This window comes from Aspergillus niger, assembly GCF_000002855.4.
Source record: "Aspergillus niger supercontig An15".
Taxonomy (NCBI): domain Eukaryota; kingdom Fungi; phylum Ascomycota; class Eurotiomycetes; order Eurotiales; family Aspergillaceae; genus Aspergillus; species Aspergillus niger.
This window is the reverse complement of record NT_166530.1, coordinates 12,940-30,550: the sequence shown is the minus strand read 5'-3', so window position 1 is coordinate 30,550 and position 17,611 is coordinate 12,940. Positions and strand designations below refer to the sequence as shown.

The 17,611-nt window shown below is 49.2% G+C and overlaps 8 protein-coding genes across 8 annotated transcripts; 4 read left to right on the top strand and 4 right to left on the bottom strand.

Annotated features, from left to right (window-relative positions):
• Positions 1-1,972: 1,972 nt before the first annotated feature.
• On the top strand, positions 1,973-3,544 carry An15g00120 (uncharacterized protein; the record flags this gene model as incomplete). The annotated part of the gene is made up of 4 exons (XM_001396514.3): positions 1,973-2,737; positions 2,800-2,853; positions 2,953-3,126; positions 3,194-3,544. The coding sequence occupies 4 exons, from the start codon at positions 1,973-1,975 to the stop codon at positions 3,542-3,544; spliced, it is 1,344 nt and encodes a 447-aa protein (XP_001396551.1).
• A 534-nt stretch (positions 3,545-4,078) lies between these two features.
• Positions 4,079-5,290, bottom strand: An15g00110 (uncharacterized protein; the record flags this gene model as incomplete). Its single annotated transcript, XM_059744418.1, has 4 exons — positions 4,079-4,369; positions 4,436-4,695; positions 4,812-5,057; positions 5,173-5,290. The coding sequence occupies 4 exons, from the start codon at positions 5,288-5,290 to the stop codon at positions 4,079-4,081; spliced, it is 915 nt and encodes a 304-aa protein (XP_059602402.1).
• Positions 5,291-6,734: 1,444 nt separating this feature from the next.
• Positions 6,735-7,939, top strand: An15g00100 (uncharacterized protein; the record flags this gene model as incomplete). Its single annotated transcript, XM_001396512.1, has 3 exons — positions 6,735-6,754; positions 6,824-7,199; positions 7,280-7,939. The coding sequence occupies 3 exons, from the start codon at positions 6,735-6,737 to the stop codon at positions 7,937-7,939; spliced, it is 1,056 nt and encodes a 351-aa protein (XP_001396549.1).
• A 661-nt stretch (positions 7,940-8,600) lies between these two features.
• On the bottom strand, positions 8,601-9,042 carry An15g00090 (uncharacterized protein; the record flags this gene model as incomplete). Its single annotated transcript, XM_001396511.3, has 2 exons — positions 8,601-8,920; positions 8,988-9,042. 2 exons carry the CDS (start codon positions 9,040-9,042, stop codon positions 8,601-8,603), a joined length of 375 nt encoding a protein of 124 aa, XP_001396548.1.
• A 548-nt stretch (positions 9,043-9,590) lies between these two features.
• Positions 9,591-10,375, top strand: An15g00080 (uncharacterized protein; the record flags this gene model as incomplete). Its single annotated transcript, XM_001396510.3, has 5 exons — positions 9,591-9,633; positions 9,744-9,838; positions 9,902-9,925; positions 9,997-10,121; positions 10,201-10,375. 5 exons carry the CDS (start codon positions 9,591-9,593, stop codon positions 10,373-10,375), a joined length of 462 nt encoding a protein of 153 aa, XP_001396547.1.
• A 1,534-nt stretch (positions 10,376-11,909) lies between these two features.
• An15g00070 (uncharacterized protein) lies at positions 11,910-13,391 on the top strand (the record flags this gene model as incomplete). Its single annotated transcript, XM_003188860.2, has 8 exons — positions 11,910-11,922; positions 12,011-12,042; positions 12,145-12,255; positions 12,328-12,415; positions 12,476-12,853; positions 12,909-12,993; positions 13,047-13,191; positions 13,251-13,391. The coding sequence occupies 8 exons, from the start codon at positions 11,910-11,912 to the stop codon at positions 13,389-13,391; spliced, it is 993 nt and encodes a 330-aa protein (XP_003188908.1).
• Positions 13,392-13,849: 458 nt separating this feature from the next.
• An15g00060 (uncharacterized protein) lies at positions 13,850-14,749 on the bottom strand (the record flags this gene model as incomplete). The annotated part of the gene is made up of 4 exons (XM_001396508.1): positions 13,850-13,981; positions 14,058-14,147; positions 14,234-14,351; positions 14,520-14,749. The coding sequence occupies 4 exons, from the start codon at positions 14,747-14,749 to the stop codon at positions 13,850-13,852; spliced, it is 570 nt and encodes a 189-aa protein (XP_001396545.1).
• Positions 14,750-15,271: 522 nt separating this feature from the next.
• Positions 15,272-17,283, bottom strand: An15g00050 (uncharacterized protein; the record flags this gene model as incomplete). The annotated part of the gene is made up of 6 exons (XM_059744416.1): positions 15,272-15,782; positions 15,841-16,066; positions 16,116-16,221; positions 16,319-16,613; positions 16,696-17,041; positions 17,136-17,283. 6 exons carry the CDS (start codon positions 17,281-17,283, stop codon positions 15,272-15,274), a joined length of 1,632 nt encoding a protein of 543 aa, XP_059602401.1.
• Positions 17,284-17,611: the final 328 nt, after the last annotated feature.

The following is a 17,611-nucleotide window of genomic DNA, read 5'->3' as shown; positions in this document are numbered from 1 at the left end:
GTGACTGTCAGCCCGATCGGAATGTCTTCATGCCTTCCGCGATTGGACTGAAGGGCTCCTCGAAAATTGAGTGGACCCCGATCCCCCGGGAGCCCATCCATGGATTCCCTTTTTAAGTTAGGTATCTCGCCAAGAATAAAATAAAAAAAATCTTATATAGGTATAAATATTTTTTCTTCATTTTTATGAACATGCTCGTATTATGGGAGGGGGAGTAGTATGATTGTCGATGGAACTAGTAATTAATCGCCCCATTCTCCGGTTAGAAGAAAAGGGACCAGATGGAACTTCATGGGACCCAAGTAAGATGTGTCAGCCTTCTCTGGTGGCTTGGGTGTTCGGGATTGCAATGTACATGGATGGGGCAACCGCGATTCAGAATAATTGCATTCAGCTCCGTCAATCAATCACAAAACGCATGACAAGACGGAGTGGAAAGTAACCTATTGTGACCTTTGCCCCAAATTTCGGTGACCCGGGGGGAGATTTCTCGGAAACCAGACATACTGTTAGGAGCGATCTTACCGTGAGCATCGAGAGAGAGAGAGAGAGAGAGAGAATAATTCCCGATGACTATTTTTCAAATTCCGATGTATTTCCTATATCCATATGGTATCGTCATTAGCCTGTCATCCATTCAGTCAATCATCTTTTGCCTCCCCCTTTTTTTTCCCCGAGAGGCTTCTTCTGTTTACTGCACTTCGTATTGAGATCCAATACATCCATGACAAGTGCTGTCGTACATCTATAACATCCAATACGTAATTGTTTCAATACAGCCCCATACAGTCATACAATGATACATAGTCATACGTGCCTATCCACACCCCCATACCTCAGCTGCCTGTTACTTTTCCTATTCTGGTGCGTACAAGCCTTCAGCTTGATCAGCACCAACTAAACTAGCAGGCCAGATCCCTGTCACTGGCCACCCCGCTGCTTCCACTGCTCTGGGACACCGAGAAAGGGAGGGTGGATGAGTGGCTAGCGATGTATATCTAGTAGTGGTAGTGGTAGTTTAGTTCTAGATCACCGTCCTCAATCTTTCCGGAGGGTCCAAGGAAACCAACCAATGCAAATGATTATATTTATTATTTCACTCTCTTTTATTTATTTTTTCCCCTGCTTTTTTTTTTTCTTTTCTTTTCTTTTTTTTTTTTTTTTGGTTTTCTTATGTTGCTTTTCTTTTCTGTTCTTCTGATTCAAGAAATAAAGTAGGAGGAATTAATTAAAGGGAATCAAGACGGCCCGAACAAAATAAGGGAAAGACAGAGAGAGAAGGGGAAAAAAAGAAAAAGGAAAAAAGCCGAATAAACTTACCCAAGAAGACAGGCTGAAGAATCAAGCCGTATATTTGCTTATTGGTGATCCCCCATTGTCAAAATCAATGTCATAGCCCACCTCGTTGCGACTGCCGGCTACAATCCATTGTCTCTCTCCACTCTTCTTCTTCCTTGCCCTACTCAAGAGTTTATATACATCTGGAGCCACTCTGGTCAATTCTTCCCTCAGAGACACGCTCAGCTTGTGGGGAACTCAAATTTCCATTGCTGATACTGATGTTTGCTTTTTGAGATCTTGATCTTGATCTTGACTTGATACCCTATATATTTTATTTGCTTGTTCCCGACCTGTTTGCTTCTTTACTTCATCATAAACTCCCTTTGCTTGGTGTCATATCAACAAGCAGCGTGGGCCCTGTCTTTCGAAGATAGTGGGTGAGTGACAAAGTCTTTCAAATCAACAAGACTTACCCCGCGAGGACAGTTTCGGACATTGTAGATGGGTTACTGAGACGTGATAGCAGGCAGTATCCTATTCTTCCCATCGGACTATCTTGCTGTCTCTGTTCCGTTGCTCATCTTGCTTTTCAGACGCTTGCAATCAGCTCGGTAGGAGTTGAAGGCTCTTTAAGGCCCAGTGGTGGAGAGAACGCAAAGTCCAGCAACCCTTTCATTGCTAGTTTGTCGACATGGAAACCGCAGAACCAGTTTCATACGAATTCCCCGGCCACGCCGTTGGGGCTGTTGCGCCTCGTCGAATGATGGGCTCGAATGTCGGCCACAACTTCCCATTTTATACCAACCCGACTGGTGGCTATACACTTCCGTTTCATCAATCTTCGTCACCAGCGTATAGCTTCGGACACACACTCAACCACCATCACCATCATCACCACCATCATCCGGGCTACCAGCATTACTTTGTAGCCGGCCAGCAGCCGATCAATCCCCAGCCGGTCCGTCTATCCTCTGAGCCGCCATCCATCCAGCAAATTCCCGATATTCGGCCGGCCAAGAATGCTGTTAATCGTGTAGCCAGGGATCCTCTGATGAAGATCGAGCACAATGGGGCGTCACAGCAACCTCCCGGGGCCCAGTCCTCGAGTAACGAAGAAGGTGCACAAGGGAAGAGCTCCAGCTCCAATGAGGTGGAATTCTCGACAGAGGTAGATATCTTGATGAAGGCAATCCAGGCCAAAGCCAGTGCTCAGTCACCCGGAGTACAGTCTCTGCCGCCACTGCAACAATTGACACACGGGGGAAGCAATGGATACCCTCAGAGTTATTCAATGCCGGTGACGACCCCCCGGTGCACTGTTATGGTCGAAGAAGCCCCATCGCGATCAGGCAAAAAACGCAAGTATGCTTGCACTTTACCGCAGTGCGGCAAGAGCTTCGCGCAGAAGACGCATCTGGATATTCATATGCGGGCTCACACGGGGGACAAGCCCTTTGTAGGTGGCATGAGAATAGACACTTATTGAAATATGACGCTAACCTAACCTTTCGTGCTAAGGTGTGCAAAGAGCCTTCATGTGGACAGCGCTTCTCTCAGTTGGGTAATCTGAAGGTGAGTTATTGGACGTTCGGCAAAAAAGCCCCCTATAAGAAGAGCATCAACAGCATTGAAGATGTTGCAGGCCGTCTAACAGAGACAATTGATAATTAGACTCATCAACGACGCCATACTGGAGAAAAGCCATTTTCTTGTGATATATGTCAGAAACGATTTGCTCAACGAGGCAACGTCCGTGCTCACAAGATCACCCATCAACATGCCAAACCATTCACTTGTCTCCTGGATGACTGCGGAAAGCAGTTCACCCAGCTTGGAAACCTTAAGGTGCGGAGACCAATAATTCATCAACCCCGAAACCAATCCCCTCAATGATAGCTGACTGCTATAACAGTCACACCAGAACAAGTTCCATGCCACAACCCTACGAAATCTTACTATGAAATTCTCCCAAGTGACAGAGGGAGATCACATGAGCCCACAAGACAGAAAGCTCTGGGAATACTTTGCCACTTTGTATAAGAACAGCAACAAAGGAATCAAGGGCCGCGGGAAAGATCGCAGGATCTCGCCTACTTCACGGTCTGATCCTGGCTCCGAATCCCGCAGAAGGATCGAGCCACTCAGCAGCACTGATGACAAGATGCGCCGAGCAAGCTATGGAGATACATCTATGTATAACGGAGGTTCTAGCAGCGATGACGACGACGCAGAACCATACTTTATTGAGAGGCAGGCTCATTGATATACCGGCCTTCTTCATATTTCTTACAATCTTGTCGCGTCATCCACATTCCCCTCTTTTGTTATTACGATACCAGTCTCGTTCGTGTTGATTTTATCTGCCTTATACTTCCCGCATATCATGTTGAATATGGTGTTCGCGTGAATTAGGGCTTTCACAGACGTTTTCGTTCGGCTTAAAGACTCTTCTTATGTACATCAGCGTGTTTCCTTTCATTCTCATCCCTTTCCTTGGACATATATACCTGTGGTGGACAAAGTCTTTTTAGTATGTTCTGGTTCTCATCATGTTGATCCGTATGATTATATCAAAACTGCTACAACTAACAATATAATACATGCTAAGTTCCGGTAAATAGACATCATTGATCGCAGGTGACTGGAACCTCAACGAATATTTATACACAAAGACCATACAAGATACAACCTGCACACGGGCCCGGCGGACGCGAGATCCGAGCAGCTGTGTGACATATGTCAGGTCCGATAGGTAGTTGCTTCCGCTTTCCGCTCAGATAAGGAGACAAGTTCCCCTCTATCGAAGGTTGGAAAACAACCTTGGTAGATACGCTCTTGTATTTTCATACACCAGGAAAGTGACCCACGTACTGGGCAACACGCGCAGCAAATTGGGGCCAAGACCCTTATAGAAGCCAGTGATACCTTCTCTAGCCCAAATCTGAGCAACGGCATCCCTGACGCCCGAATACACGAGGTGAGCATCATATGTCTGTAAACGAGACCGCAACACCTGATACGGATAGGTAACACACCCGGCGAATAGTTTTGACAAGCTCGAGATCACGAATAAGTCCACATTTCCCAGCTCCCGTATCCCCGACCGGGCCGCGTCCGACGACGACACATGGCTCCAATCAGCATCCCGTCGAACGCCGGTTGTTCCGGCCGAAGGAGCCATCCGGGAGCGATGCAGTTTCAACTGCTCATACGCCATGAATTGAAGTGCACCATGGCTGACTCCAAACAGGGCTGGAACCAGACCCCGATAAAAGCCCGCAATACCCTCCGAGCGAAGAATTTCCTTCGCACCCGTCGTGAACGACGCGTATGCCCCGGGGCTCTGGGATCCCGTCGACAGCATGCGGGTTTTTATCACCCAGATCGGATTGGTTAGCGCGGATGTCAACATCCCTGTGAGAATCAAAATTCCGTGAATTAGCCTCATCTCCCGCTTCGGAACTGCATACCCGGTGCTTTCTTGGGAGAAAACATCGCAGGTCTGTTTCTTTTCTGCTTCTGGAGCGTACCTGCGGATCCTGAGGCTAGGAAGTAGTCGGCCGAGGTGAGGGCCTGGTCTTGAGAACCACTACGCCAGCTGCGCATCACGCCCTTGATGTTGCCGTAGCACAAGAAGTAGAGCGCCCAACTTGTGGAATTCCCAAATATGTTGGGTGTCAGGCCTCTGTAAAAGGCTTTAATGCCGCCCTCATTCTGAAAGATCTCGCGAATCACTGGGACTGAACCGCCGACTCGTGAAGAGGGTAACCGGTCGACTAGAAAATATGGCAGATTGATACTGCGTTAGTCATAATTTGAATGCTGATCAAATATTGGAGATTGATCCGCGCTTCGCGACTTGTCTTCTTCCTCGAGAGATGAACCACTAACCTTGAAGTCGAGTCTTGATCAGATCTAGCGGATGCAGGCAGAGCGTCGAAGCGATTCCGGCCGTGAATCCCGCTACGGTCTCCACAAAGGACGAGGACAAGCCATCCTTGCCAGTCATTAACCCTTCGAGTCCTCCTGGAATGTGCCGCTTGCAGGTGTTTGAGATTCTAGCCGGAAGTGTCGGGAGGATTAAAGAGGTCCGGATTCGGTCCGGATTTGAGCTGGAGCTAAGATTCAAGTTCATCGCGCTTGGCGGGCCGAAGCGCCCAAATGTCCGAGGGAAACAACCGCATGGTTAGGAGACATTTCCTACGACTATTCACTACAATAAAATAAGATCATACATGCTGATATTTGATCTGGAGTCTGCTTCGCAGTGCATCGGTTGAGCTTACGCTGATACTTAATGATGTAGTCTCCCGGAAACCCTTTGCATGTATCCTCGGTCCTGCCCTGGACCTGTGTATGAAATTGAACCATTCGCGTTAACCAATACAAAACATGAGAACTGATCATAGTTTAAAAGTACATGTGTATCGATGTAGACTTCCAATGTCAACATCGACCCGGGGGTTTGAGATGAAAAAGGTTTCTCAGTCTGCTCGTATTCCGACAGGCAGTATTATTATTTGTCTGTCTACATCGCAGACGGAGAATCCAGGCGTTGCATGAGTCTGCCTGATGGACATTCGCCGTCCAGTATGCTGAAGCAACTCATTCCTCTAGGCGAGCGGCGAGAACAGCCTATATGTAGCGTTAGTGAGCTGGAATCGTCGGGAAGCGTCGGCAGGGCGCAGTCGCTCATACTTGAACAGAGAAGGCTTGGGTTCACTGTAAGTGTATCCTAGTCCCGCTTCCGTTAGCAAAGAAAATTTCCATCAAGAAAAATAATTCCATCACACGTACCGAGATAGACGATCAATGGCAGGTATCCACTTATGCAAACATAACCGTCAGTTTTGGTCAGGACACATTGCTCGAAAGAATCAAGATGCGACGAACTAGTGAATAGCAACTCTGGAGACGTCAATGACCTTGGAGATACGCTCCTAGATAGTAGGCATATCCGTTAGCATACCGAGACCAAGCGTGACTAGTTATGTATGACGGGCAACAGAGCACCGCAGACTAACCTTGGTTTCCTCGGAGAACTGAACCATATTGCCGGCTAAATCTTACGCGAATGTTGCGGAAATGAAGAAGGGATTTCCTTGCTGCTGATGCCGGTAAAGTTGAGATCAGGAAAGGCGGAAGTGTTGACGGAGTGACGGAGTGACGGGAAAGACGGGGGAGGTGAAGCTCAAAGTTTTCCGGGGCTAAAGTTGGATCAGTAAAAGCTCCGCCGATAACCTGGAGTCCGAGTCTCCATCGATCATCCTTCCAGCCCTTGTTCTCCCAGTACCTTTTTCTAACCTCCAACAACACTATTCTGACTACACAATTCCTTCTTGTCAATTCGACGTCTCTATTTTGTTTATTCAAGCGCCTCCCTCGTCTTTCTGTTCCTGTTCATTCGCTTGCATCCGGCCGAGGGGGCTTTTCAAGAGTAATACGTAGGCGCTATGTCTGGCGCAAGGCATTGGTAAGTGCTTCTCTTTACTCCATGTGATATGAATCCCAGTCATATCGGTCCTGACAATTGCTGGAATAGGGAGCAAGACAAAGAGGCCACCGTCTACATCGGAAACCTCGATGAACGGGTTACAGATAGCCTGGTATGGGAGCTGATGCTGCAGGCCGGGCGCATCGTTAACGTTCACCTACCGAAAGACCGAGTCACACAGTCGCATCAGGGCTATGGGTTCGTGGAATTCATCAGCGAGGAAGATGCCGAATACGCGTCACGAATCATGAACGGAATCCGCCTGTATGGAAAGCCCATCCGCGTCAACAAAGCATCCGCCGACAAGCAAAAGTCGGTGGAGATTGGGGCAGAGCTATTCGTCGGCAATCTTGATCCTATGGTTACGGAGCAAGTTCTTTATGACACATTCAGCCGCTTTGGAAACCTGGTCAATATCCCCAAGGTAGGACTTTATCCTTTCTATAGGCCTGTCATGCGGCACCGTGTCTCGGAGGGGAACTTACTAACCATGGCTGCTACTAGATTGCGCGGGATGACAACAACCTGTCAAAGGGCTATGGATTTGTGTCGTTCGCCGACTTTGAGTCTTCGGACGCGGCCATAACCAACATGAACGGCCAATATCTTATGAACAAGCAGGTCTCCGTGCAATACGCCTATAAGAAAGATGGGAAAGGTGAACGCCACGGTGATGAAGCAGAACGAATGCTGGCTGCACAAGCTCGTAAACATAACGTGCGCCCACCAACCCAGCCGCTACCTCCACAATTCTCAAACCCAGGGACACCTATGGTGCCAGCTGCGATGGCCAACGGTGATAGCTCTCGGCCAATGAGTACTAATCCACCAGACCTAAATATGGGCAGAGGTATGGCTCCTCCGAATGTACCGTTCCAAAACGTACCTCCTCCACAAGCAAGCCGACCCGTTCCACCTACATCTCTGGCGAACCCACCCCCAGGTTTACCAGCACGGCCGCCACCTTCTCAGGCCGGATATGGCGGGCCGCAGTCCTTCCTCCCACCAGGATTCAATGGTGCTGGTCAACAACCTCCCTTCCCTCAAGCAGCACCTCCGCCAGGCTTTGCTCCACCGGGGTTCGGTTCACCGGCAGGAACACCTGGTCCCCCACCTCCGTTGCCCCCGGGATTCCAGCAACCTGGCTATGCGCGCGGGCGTTGAGCATTCTAGGCCAACTTCCTTGGCTTGAACCGAAGACGAGGGGTTATTTGAAAAGAACAATTTCATCATCCTCAACCGTTACTTGGATTGTCGGATAATGACTACTCGACTTGATGTAACGACCCACAACCGAGTAGCTGTCAATGCCCTACGGAAGAACGAGGGCCGCGCCCGATATTGAACGGCTTTAGAGGCATCAACTCACAAGAGAACACTGACATATCCGCTTGTTATACATGGCAAGATTGAAATGCTAGTTTGAGCTTTAACGTTCGACAGGAAGGAGGAATGTGTCTGAATAGCCAGCCCTGATGTCCACAGTTCTCGATATCTCATTTGTGCTAAGTGGTAGCAAGAAATACAAAACTGAAACACTACAGCATTTCAATCGCCCATGTATGGTAATTGAGCCTTAATTGCCAACAATGATCCACGAAGTCATAAATAAGTGTTGACACAAGATATAAAGTCAATCTCAAGCCGGGAAGCCAGGACTAAATTTCGATGGCAATAGTAAAGAAATTCTACGCGCAGCAAAGGAGCTTCAAACTCATTCACTAAGGGAGGGTATAAGTGGAGGAGAGTCTGCTGGTGAGAAGCACATGTCAAAGGAAAAATAGAACGAGGGCAAAGCAGAATCGGGCGACTGATACAAACGTCATCAAGAGAATGACACGAACTTTGGGTCCCTAGGTCGGCCATCGGGACCGATGTTGTTCTTGGAAAAGCGCTGCTCCATGTAGATTCGACGACCTTCATTGAAATCCACTCTTCGCCGTTTCATGATCCGTAAGATTTCGCGTTTGGCCTGATCATCCAAGCCCGCCCTGGTGTCGCCCTCTGCAATATTGGCAGAGATATCAAACTCTGATGAGACCAGACCAGCTTCCACATCGCCGGCAAAAGTCGAGGGGAGACGATCGTAAATGTAATCGGGAACTGGCAGTAGAGGTAGCCATCGGGACCGGGTGAGGTAGAGCGCTATAGGCAGGTCAGGAAGGAAAACTTGGACGGCTTGCAAGTCTGAGGGGTTGGAAATCTCGCATACCTGTGCCACACACAACAACCGATATCGTGAGGAAGTAGAGAAGGTAGTAAGCCATGGTCAACGAGGGTCACCAGGCACTGGGGACAAGCTAAACAGCAGCGGGGATTAGGCTATATAGGTGTCTGAAAGCGTAGCGCGGCGTAGATCCAAGCTTCAATGCTCCTAAAGCGATGGGAATAGAACTGTCCACAGGGTTAAGGGATGTACAGTACTCGAGTCTGGCCGGCGTCTTGCCAGGGCCTGCTAGTTAGGAGGCATTTAGACAACAACGAGAGACAGTCGGGTCATACGTAAGTGTACGCATATGGAAGAGCGCGGAAGATGCAAGTGGGTCGAGGGTGCGGACGCGGCTGGAACGACATGCGGCGGCCCCCGTTCTCAGGCAGCACTCACAGGCATCTAACGAACCGCCCTGAAAATGGGTCTATTCCTAAAGCGGCCCGCTTAGCGAGGCTCTCAGCGTTGCCATTCTTGGCGTTGGCACACACAACTGAAACCTTCTAAGGGCTAGATATTAAGTCGTAGCTGGTATATACCGAACGGACTTGCGACGATTTGGATCTGTCCTCATCCCCCACCCAAGCTTCGAAAGAGACCTTCACAATGGCCGCCAACGTTTCCAGCGACCTCATCTGGCAGCTCACCCGTACGTCACTAGCACCTTTTTACGCATATCTTATCCATTATCCCAATGGAAACCCTAGGAGCCGTTTCGCGCCTCGTCTTCCCCGGCTAATGTTACGACTACCTCAACAGGCACCCAGAATGCTTTTCTGGTCAAGCGTAACAGCGGCGGTGGTTCTCAGTTCTCCCGTGACCCCCTGAACTTGCAGAACAAGCACTCTTTCAAGGTACGAACCCTGAACGCAAGGTCTGGGTCATGTTTTCGTGCTAATCTCAAATCACCTGCTTAGTACGCCGGCTATGCCAACACCAAGGTACTTTACCCGCGCTTCATGCCATAGAGATTCTTCTGTCAGGGATTGGATGTTTAACGCTGCAACAACAGGCGGTTGGTGTCCAGGCCACCGAGAACGGCGGTGTTGCTGTCATCACCAAGAAGCCCAGCAACCCCCAGCAGCCTGCCAAGAACGTCGTTACCGTGACCTACGGCCCTAACGCCTCCACCCGCAAGTAAGTCAATATGAGCAGTTGGCGTGCTGTGATGTCCGTGAGGGAGGCGCGACAGTCTGCTGATACTGCTCTCGCATAGGATCTACAAGGGTGTTGCCGACAAGACTGCCAAGAACGGCTACCGCGCTGATATCCGTGAGGACGCTGTCGCCCGCGTCAGCGCCATCCGCCGCTCCCAGAAGGCCAAGAAGGAGACTCCCGCTCAGAAGCCCCGCGGTGCTAAGGCCAGAAAGGCCGAGGAGAAGTCGGAGTAAATGCCAACTTTTCAATTCGGGAAGGGCTAGGAAGCATGATGTCATGAGAGCTGGTCGGGATGACCAGAATAGCGCCGTGCTGGCCAAGGGCGGTAACATCTATGTAATTTAGCAATACTGCTACCAGGCGGGCATTGTTCTCCGGCCAGGCCATTCAGAATGGAAACCAAAAAAATCTTGGGAAATTCAACACAACAACAAAAGAAAGGGAGGGTGGATGGAAGAGTTGCCATCATCATTTTGGACGCAGTGGTAACATCGGACTGACGGGAAAACAATCAGCCTTCCGCCTGCAATTGCCTGTGATGCCACCGGCCATGTTTTGGTAGGCTGTTGATTGCCGCCTGTCGGGCCGAAGTAGAGTGTAGAACCGATGTCGTAAGCACGTACCTAACCGCGAAGTTACCGTGAGACAACTATGATATCCGCCTTTTCCCGAAACCTTGATGGGTTCTCCGGTCGAACCGGTATATTCCTTTCGCCTGTGGGCTCCTGGAACGAAGGAATCGACGAGAATTGCCGGAATCTGGGGCGGCGTGTATGGGGGTCCTACATCCGAGGATGAATCTGAACGACTCCAGAAGTGACTAAGCAACCGTAAACCGGAAGCAACAATCCGGCTCTCATGGCAAAGATGGCATGTCCGGATTGCGGAGGAAAGATTTGGCGTGTGCCTGACGGTTTTGTTCCACAAGGACCCTGTAAACTTGGTGATGGTAATGAGGTGCTCTGGCCTTGATTGAGCAAAAGTCAGCTCGCGGGGACTACGTGAGTTGATGGTGGAGGATCATGTACTAAATAGAGCATACCTAGGGGATGGTGAACGGACGTCCAGGGTTCCGTAGAATTGTAACAACTCTACTCGACTTGCTGCCCACTGGGGTATGTAAATACATGCCTTTTCAAAGTTGCCGAGTGTACTAAATGGAGTGTATGTTTGGCCAATGTCATTTGGGAGGGGCCGGGAACCCTTTGGGACACCCGCGGATGGGCTGGATCTCGGTCACTGGAGACATAGCCTAGTGGTCTAGTAGTCTAGCAGCAGGACAGCTTCATGGTTAACCCCACATGTGATCCTCCGTCCGGTTTCCGTAGTATATAATGGACCTGAAGCTTCTCCCTCTCTCGATGCGGTTGAAACATAAATTTGCTCATAACGTATGTCCATCTAACCCTTTCATTGTTTCTTGACCACTGTCTCCTTTCTGGAAAAAAAAAGACTCTGGTAAGTATGGGCCTAGGATCGAGCTACTGATCCCCCAATCCTTCCTAATCCCTCTGCCACTTGCCCCGACCTGTTCACCGTGACCGTACCACCACCACCCCGCCCCCTCCTCAACTAAACCCCTCCCTTCCCCTCCCCCCTGATGTTTTCTCTTTTCTTTAATCTGACTGTCACCTCCCTCTCTACTTCTTTTCCCTCAATTTTCTTCTCCTCTTCTTACTCTCTGTCATCTGTTTCGATACCCATACTAATCTCGCGTGCTTTTTCTTCACCTTCGTGTATAGATTTGTCACAATCCCAAATTTCACCATGGTTAAAGCGGGTGAGTGGCTCTTTCACGGCGCCTGCATTTCGACCCCGCTTTCTAGAACGAGAGCAACCCCAGACTAATCACTAATACATCTCGACAGCTGTTCTTGGAGCATCTGGTGGCATTGGCCAGGTACGTGTCCCTCATTTGTCCCTATCAGAACTGCAGCCCGCGATGCAGACCTACCACATTCTTCAACTTTTACTGACTCCCCACGCGTTTCCCATCGGTTAGCCTTTGTCTCTCCTGCTGAAGACATCCCCCCTGGTTGACGACCTCGCGCTCTACGATGTTGTGAACACCCCCGGTGTTGCTGCCGACCTTTCTCACATCTCCTCTGTTGCTGTATGTGTGACCGTACCACAACGCGCTCCCCTATGCCAAACAATTTGACACCCTTTCTGACATTTTCGGCAGAAAATCTCCGGATTCCTGCCCAAGGATGATGGATTGAAGCACGCCTTGACTGGCGCTGACATTGTTGTCATCCCTGCTGGAATCCCCCGTGAGTGTATCACCTCCCCTGTTCCTAGAGGCGTCTGACTGACAAAGCCGCTGCTCATAGGCAAGCCTGGGATGACTCGTGATGATCTCTTCAAAATCAACGCCGGTATTGTGCGCGACTTGGTCAAGGGTATCGCTGAGTACTGCCCCAAGGCATTTGTTTTGATCATCTCCAACCCTGTCAATTCGACTGTTCCCATCGCCGCAGAGGTCCTTAAGGCTGCTGGCGTCTTTGACCCCAAGCGTCTCTTTGGTGTTACCACTCTGGATGTTGTCCGCGCGGAAACCTTTACTCAGGAATTTTCTGGCCACAAGGACCCATCTGCTGTGCGCATCCCAGTTGTCGGTGGCCACTCGGGAGAGACTATTGTTCCCCTCTTTAGCAAGGCCGCTCCCGCTTTCCAGATCCCGGCAGACAAGTACGATGCGCTAGTCAACCGTAAGTGGACCGTGCAGTCTCTTGGCAATTGAATCGTTTATTGAACCATATGCAGGCGTTCAGTTCGGTGGAGATGAGGTTGTCAAGGCCAAGGATGGTGCCGGCTCCGCGACCCTGTCTATGGCCTACGCTGGCTTCAGGTTTGAGTCCTTCATTTACAAACATTTGGTGTCGGGGCTAACTTCATATCAAGATTTGCTCAGAGCGTTATCAAGGCTGCGCAAGGCCAGTCGGGTATCGTCGAGCCCACCTTTGTCTATCTGCCTGGTATCGCTGGCGGCGAAGATATTTCCAAGGCCACTGGCCTCGAGTTCTTCTCTACCCTCGTAGAACTTGGCGTAAGTCATTCATTATGTGATATTTGAATATTGGGCATCACTCTGACTCGACAAATCAGACCAACGGGGCTGAGAAGGCCATCAATGTACTTGACGGCGTGACTGAGAAGGAAAAGACGCTCATCGAGGCCTGCACCAAGGGCTTGAAGGGCAACATCGAAAAGGGAATCGAATTCGTCAAGAACCCCCCACCAAAGTAAACGCGCCCACCCCAGTCCTTGAGTCACAGGATTTCCAATCATCAATAGGTGATATGCCAATATCGCACCTTTTCACCGCCGGGGAAATATCTTTCGGTGGTTGCATCACAAGTTCACGGACATGGAAGGAGCCTTGCTAATCGTTGTTATTCTGGGGAGATAGGCTTTGAATTATGTGACTCTGCAGACGAATGGGCGATAGTCGATGGATTGGTCTGACTCAGTATTTATGACTTCGAGATACGAGTGACCTGTTTAAATGATAAAACCATGTATTCTTCATGCCCGCACTCAAATGTTTGTAGGATCATCCAGCAATCCTTTCGTGAGACCTGTAGCTGCAGCATATATCCCCAGAGTGCTGCATGGGATTGACATCCAAGCTTCCCAGTGATGAACGTATACTGTACGATTGATTGCCCTGGATAAGGTTCGAAGCCGTCTATGTCTGAGCGACATCAGGGCTTGGGGTTGACGGTTTTGATTTGGAAGGTTGCGCCTGGAAGCTCTGTAGATTCCGCTTGAACTGTGGTTGTAATACCAAGGTTTGATAGAGCACCGCGAATAACACCGCATGGAAACCATAGATACTATAATTTACCGCAAGTCGTTAGATCATGTAAAGTTGACATGTTGGGGGATACGTGTATCCCGGGACAAACACACCGCTTGGGCCATAGATACCGCCTCACTTCGAACAGACGTACTCATCCTTGCAAATGGTCGAAAAGAGTTATCAGTCAAGACATACACGCCCTGGTAGTGCAGGTATTAGCCTCTTCCCCCAAAATGCGAACCAGGGCACTTCATAGAGATTTGGGGCCGCATTTCGTTCTGCCTACCCGGTGATTCGTTTTCAGGTTATCCACCTGCTTTTTAAAGAGTATCGTCCATAAGTCCTTGCACAGGAACTTTATGATGTCTAGGTTATCTGCAAATCGTGGGCGATCGCGCGAGAATCTGCTCCGGTCGACAACAGATATGCATTAGCTGCGGGACTTCCATCAATAGCACCTGCGATCTGTCGGTGATCATGTTGTTCTTATGCATATCCACCTGTCAAATGGATTCATAACTTGGAGGGCCGAAAGGACGTCGCAAAGGCGAATAGCGGACTTTCAAGCGTACCGTTCAGCCAACCCTTGTCCAACCCTGTAACCTAGAGATTCGAGGCGAAAGAATGTAGTTTCCCGGATTTCTTCATCATCTGGTAGCTTCTCTTCTGACGCAAGTTCTTTCGCTAAGCGCTCCGCCATGGGGACGAGCTCTATCAGGAGGAAATCAAGACAAGAGGCACCCAGGAGCCGCGCGTGAGGATCTGAAGCACTGAGGGATGAAGCTGGTGTATCCAACGACATTGTAAAAGGTGTTAAAGTGACCACGGTTGTGGAGGAGCCTTATTATCGTAGGGTAGCCTGGATTACTCGAAGAAAGTGAACTCGGTGAATTTGTAATAGCAGATCACCCTTGTACGCTGGCGTTCTGCGGAGATTATGCGGCTCGGAGTAGGCCAGCCAAGCATGGTGACCGCCGACATATCCCAAGCTCCGACGGAGCGGCCCCTATCTACTTACAACCGATATGTCCCCTTACGAATATGAATAACCCGGCATAACGAGTGTTCTGGGTCCAACGCAGCAGAGCATTTACATCAGAGTCTTTGAATGACACCCCAAACTACGTAGAGTTCCCCGTAAGCGCGTTATGCGACCATTAAACATGTCTTTTTTCTGGAACGAATATTGGATCTAAATCTTCGTTGGCCATTGAAGTTAAAAGTAAATCTGTTTCCCTATCATGCTTTGTCCAACGCTCCCAATAAATTCGCGTAGTGGATATACCCATGAAACCGAATGCGCCCGACACCTTGCAAGTATGCTTCAATAACTGCGTGCATCATAGCCACCAGCATGATTAAGAAAATCAGAACTAGGCTGGCTGGGTAGTTGAATGTCTCCGTTGGCATAGCCACCGCTGTAAGGGTTGCAGAAATCCTGCTGAGACGAGGGTCGGTTCATCTGGTTAAACGCTGGCCGTTTTACAGGTCTGACTGGAGCGTCATCCTCCTCATCACTTCCCGTAAGGTCGATCACCTGGGCAGCATTACGCTTGTTTGTCGACAAATAAGCTGCAGACGATGTCGCTGAGGGTTCTCGGGACTGAGTAGGTGTTTGGTGTACGAAGAAAGATGGCGGTGGGAAGGACTCTCGCTTGATGGGCGTAACCCCGGGTTCCCTTATTTCTATCAACTCGTCGTCATCATCTGTCGCCGGAGTATATCCGCCCACTTTGGCAGAGTCTTCCTGAGTAGGGCTAGACCATCGACCATCTGGCTCTATGATAACTTGTTCAACATCTAGAGAAGTTGAACGAAGTATATCATCGACGTACCTATTCATTGAAATGTCAATACCTGCACAAAGATTCGAGTCAAGTGTTTCTGTCTTACTGGTCAATCTGCAACGATTCAAAACTCGTCGCTTTAGAACAGACAGGACACGACCAAGTTGGGGCTTGTTCTTGGAGTTGCAAGAACGAAGATGCGTCAAAACACTGATTGTGTGTGCAGATTACAGAACGACAGGGAACCTCTATTCGGAGCGTCGATAAAGGGCACTTGAGCGACATAACACTGGACGTGGCGACAATATCTGAATCGCCAGCTTTACTTCTCACTGTAGGGCATTAGCAATAACTCCGTTAATCATAGTTCCAGGCGCATACTCTCTCGTAAGACCTGCTCCTTCGAGATTGTCTTCCTCCTTTTCAATTCGTCAACAAGCTCTTCGACTGGATGTCGCTGGACAAGGTTGACCAGAACAAAAAAGCGCTAAACTCTGTTAGTCAAGCTCCTTAAAATGGGGTACCAAGTCAAAGTCCAGCGAGTATCATGCTGATAAAGTGATGATTGGCGGTCTTATACTTACCTTTTGCGTAAGGGCGTATGTCAAGACAATATTATTCGGGTAGCCTGGTTTCTTGCGAATATATTGCGTTACATCTGCTGGCCTTGTTGTACCGGGCTTATTTTTCAAGCCTCTCAAGTTGGCTTTCACTTCATCCAGGTTGGCCTTTAGTTCGACTTGGTGAGGAAATGCGATGTCGGATTTGGTATACTGATTAAGACCAGTGTCTGCAGCACAATACACCATCACCCGAATGTTGGGATCCGCTTGTAGCCTAGCCGCTACGGTTGGTGTGAGGATAACTTTGAGTTCCACGCTGTCCCTAGTTTGTTCGCGAACTTCATGAATTATTAGATGTGAACTGTCACTGAAATAGGACTATACTGCCAGTGCCCTACCTTTGCATTCCGAGGCAGAAGTCAATGGCTCTATAACGGTGTAGAATGGGCTGTCTTTGAAGGTTAAACGACCTGTATGATAGTGAGAAACCATCGCAGCCTCGGAGTAGATGAGAATATAAGTGAGTACCAGATGTTTGTCCATGTGGTGGCATTGGTATGCTCAAAGGTGATGGTCTATGCTGCGTGTGCAAAGGTTGGTTGACGGTATGTGGTTGATAGTGTTGGCCGGGGACTGCTTGTGTGGTTGGAGACATAGGTATTGGCCGACGTGCCGTAGCATAGATAAATTTTCTCAAGTCATCATACTGTTCAACATGGCCTCCTTGGTTGAGTCTCTCAATGTCTATTGCGTTTCATGAAGAGTTAACAACTTCGCAAATGAATTCTTGAACTAGGCCTAGAAAATAGAAGCCAACATGAAACAAGGTATAACGAACAGTCAATGATCCGTAGCTGCAACGAAGCTTTCACTCCTGAGACAGCAAGTCCTTCGTTCCTGAGTATATCCTTAAGTTGCGCATTGGTCAATGTCTTGACTAGGGCAACAAGGCTTTGTGTATCCGAAAATTGACCAGTAGAGGCCATGACTAGGGTTTAAAGATGCTAGCCAGTGACTAAATGAGCATGCAGGCGTTATCTCAGGAAGAAAGATGGCTCAAGACAATTGCGCTATGCTCAACAACGCTGTTCAAAGACATCTCAATACTCCAGAATCTTGGGCAAGTGGAGATGGGGAGATGTGATTGCTCGAGTCTGGTATGACAAGTATTTGAAGTCGGTCGAAAGCTAACAATGAAAGGCCCTGAGTGAGCTAGATGCCAATGACAACCTATACACGATCAACCAGGCCGGCGGCGATTGCGGAGGTGAGAAGAGCCTCTTGATGTGATGACATAAGATTATCCACCGCGCT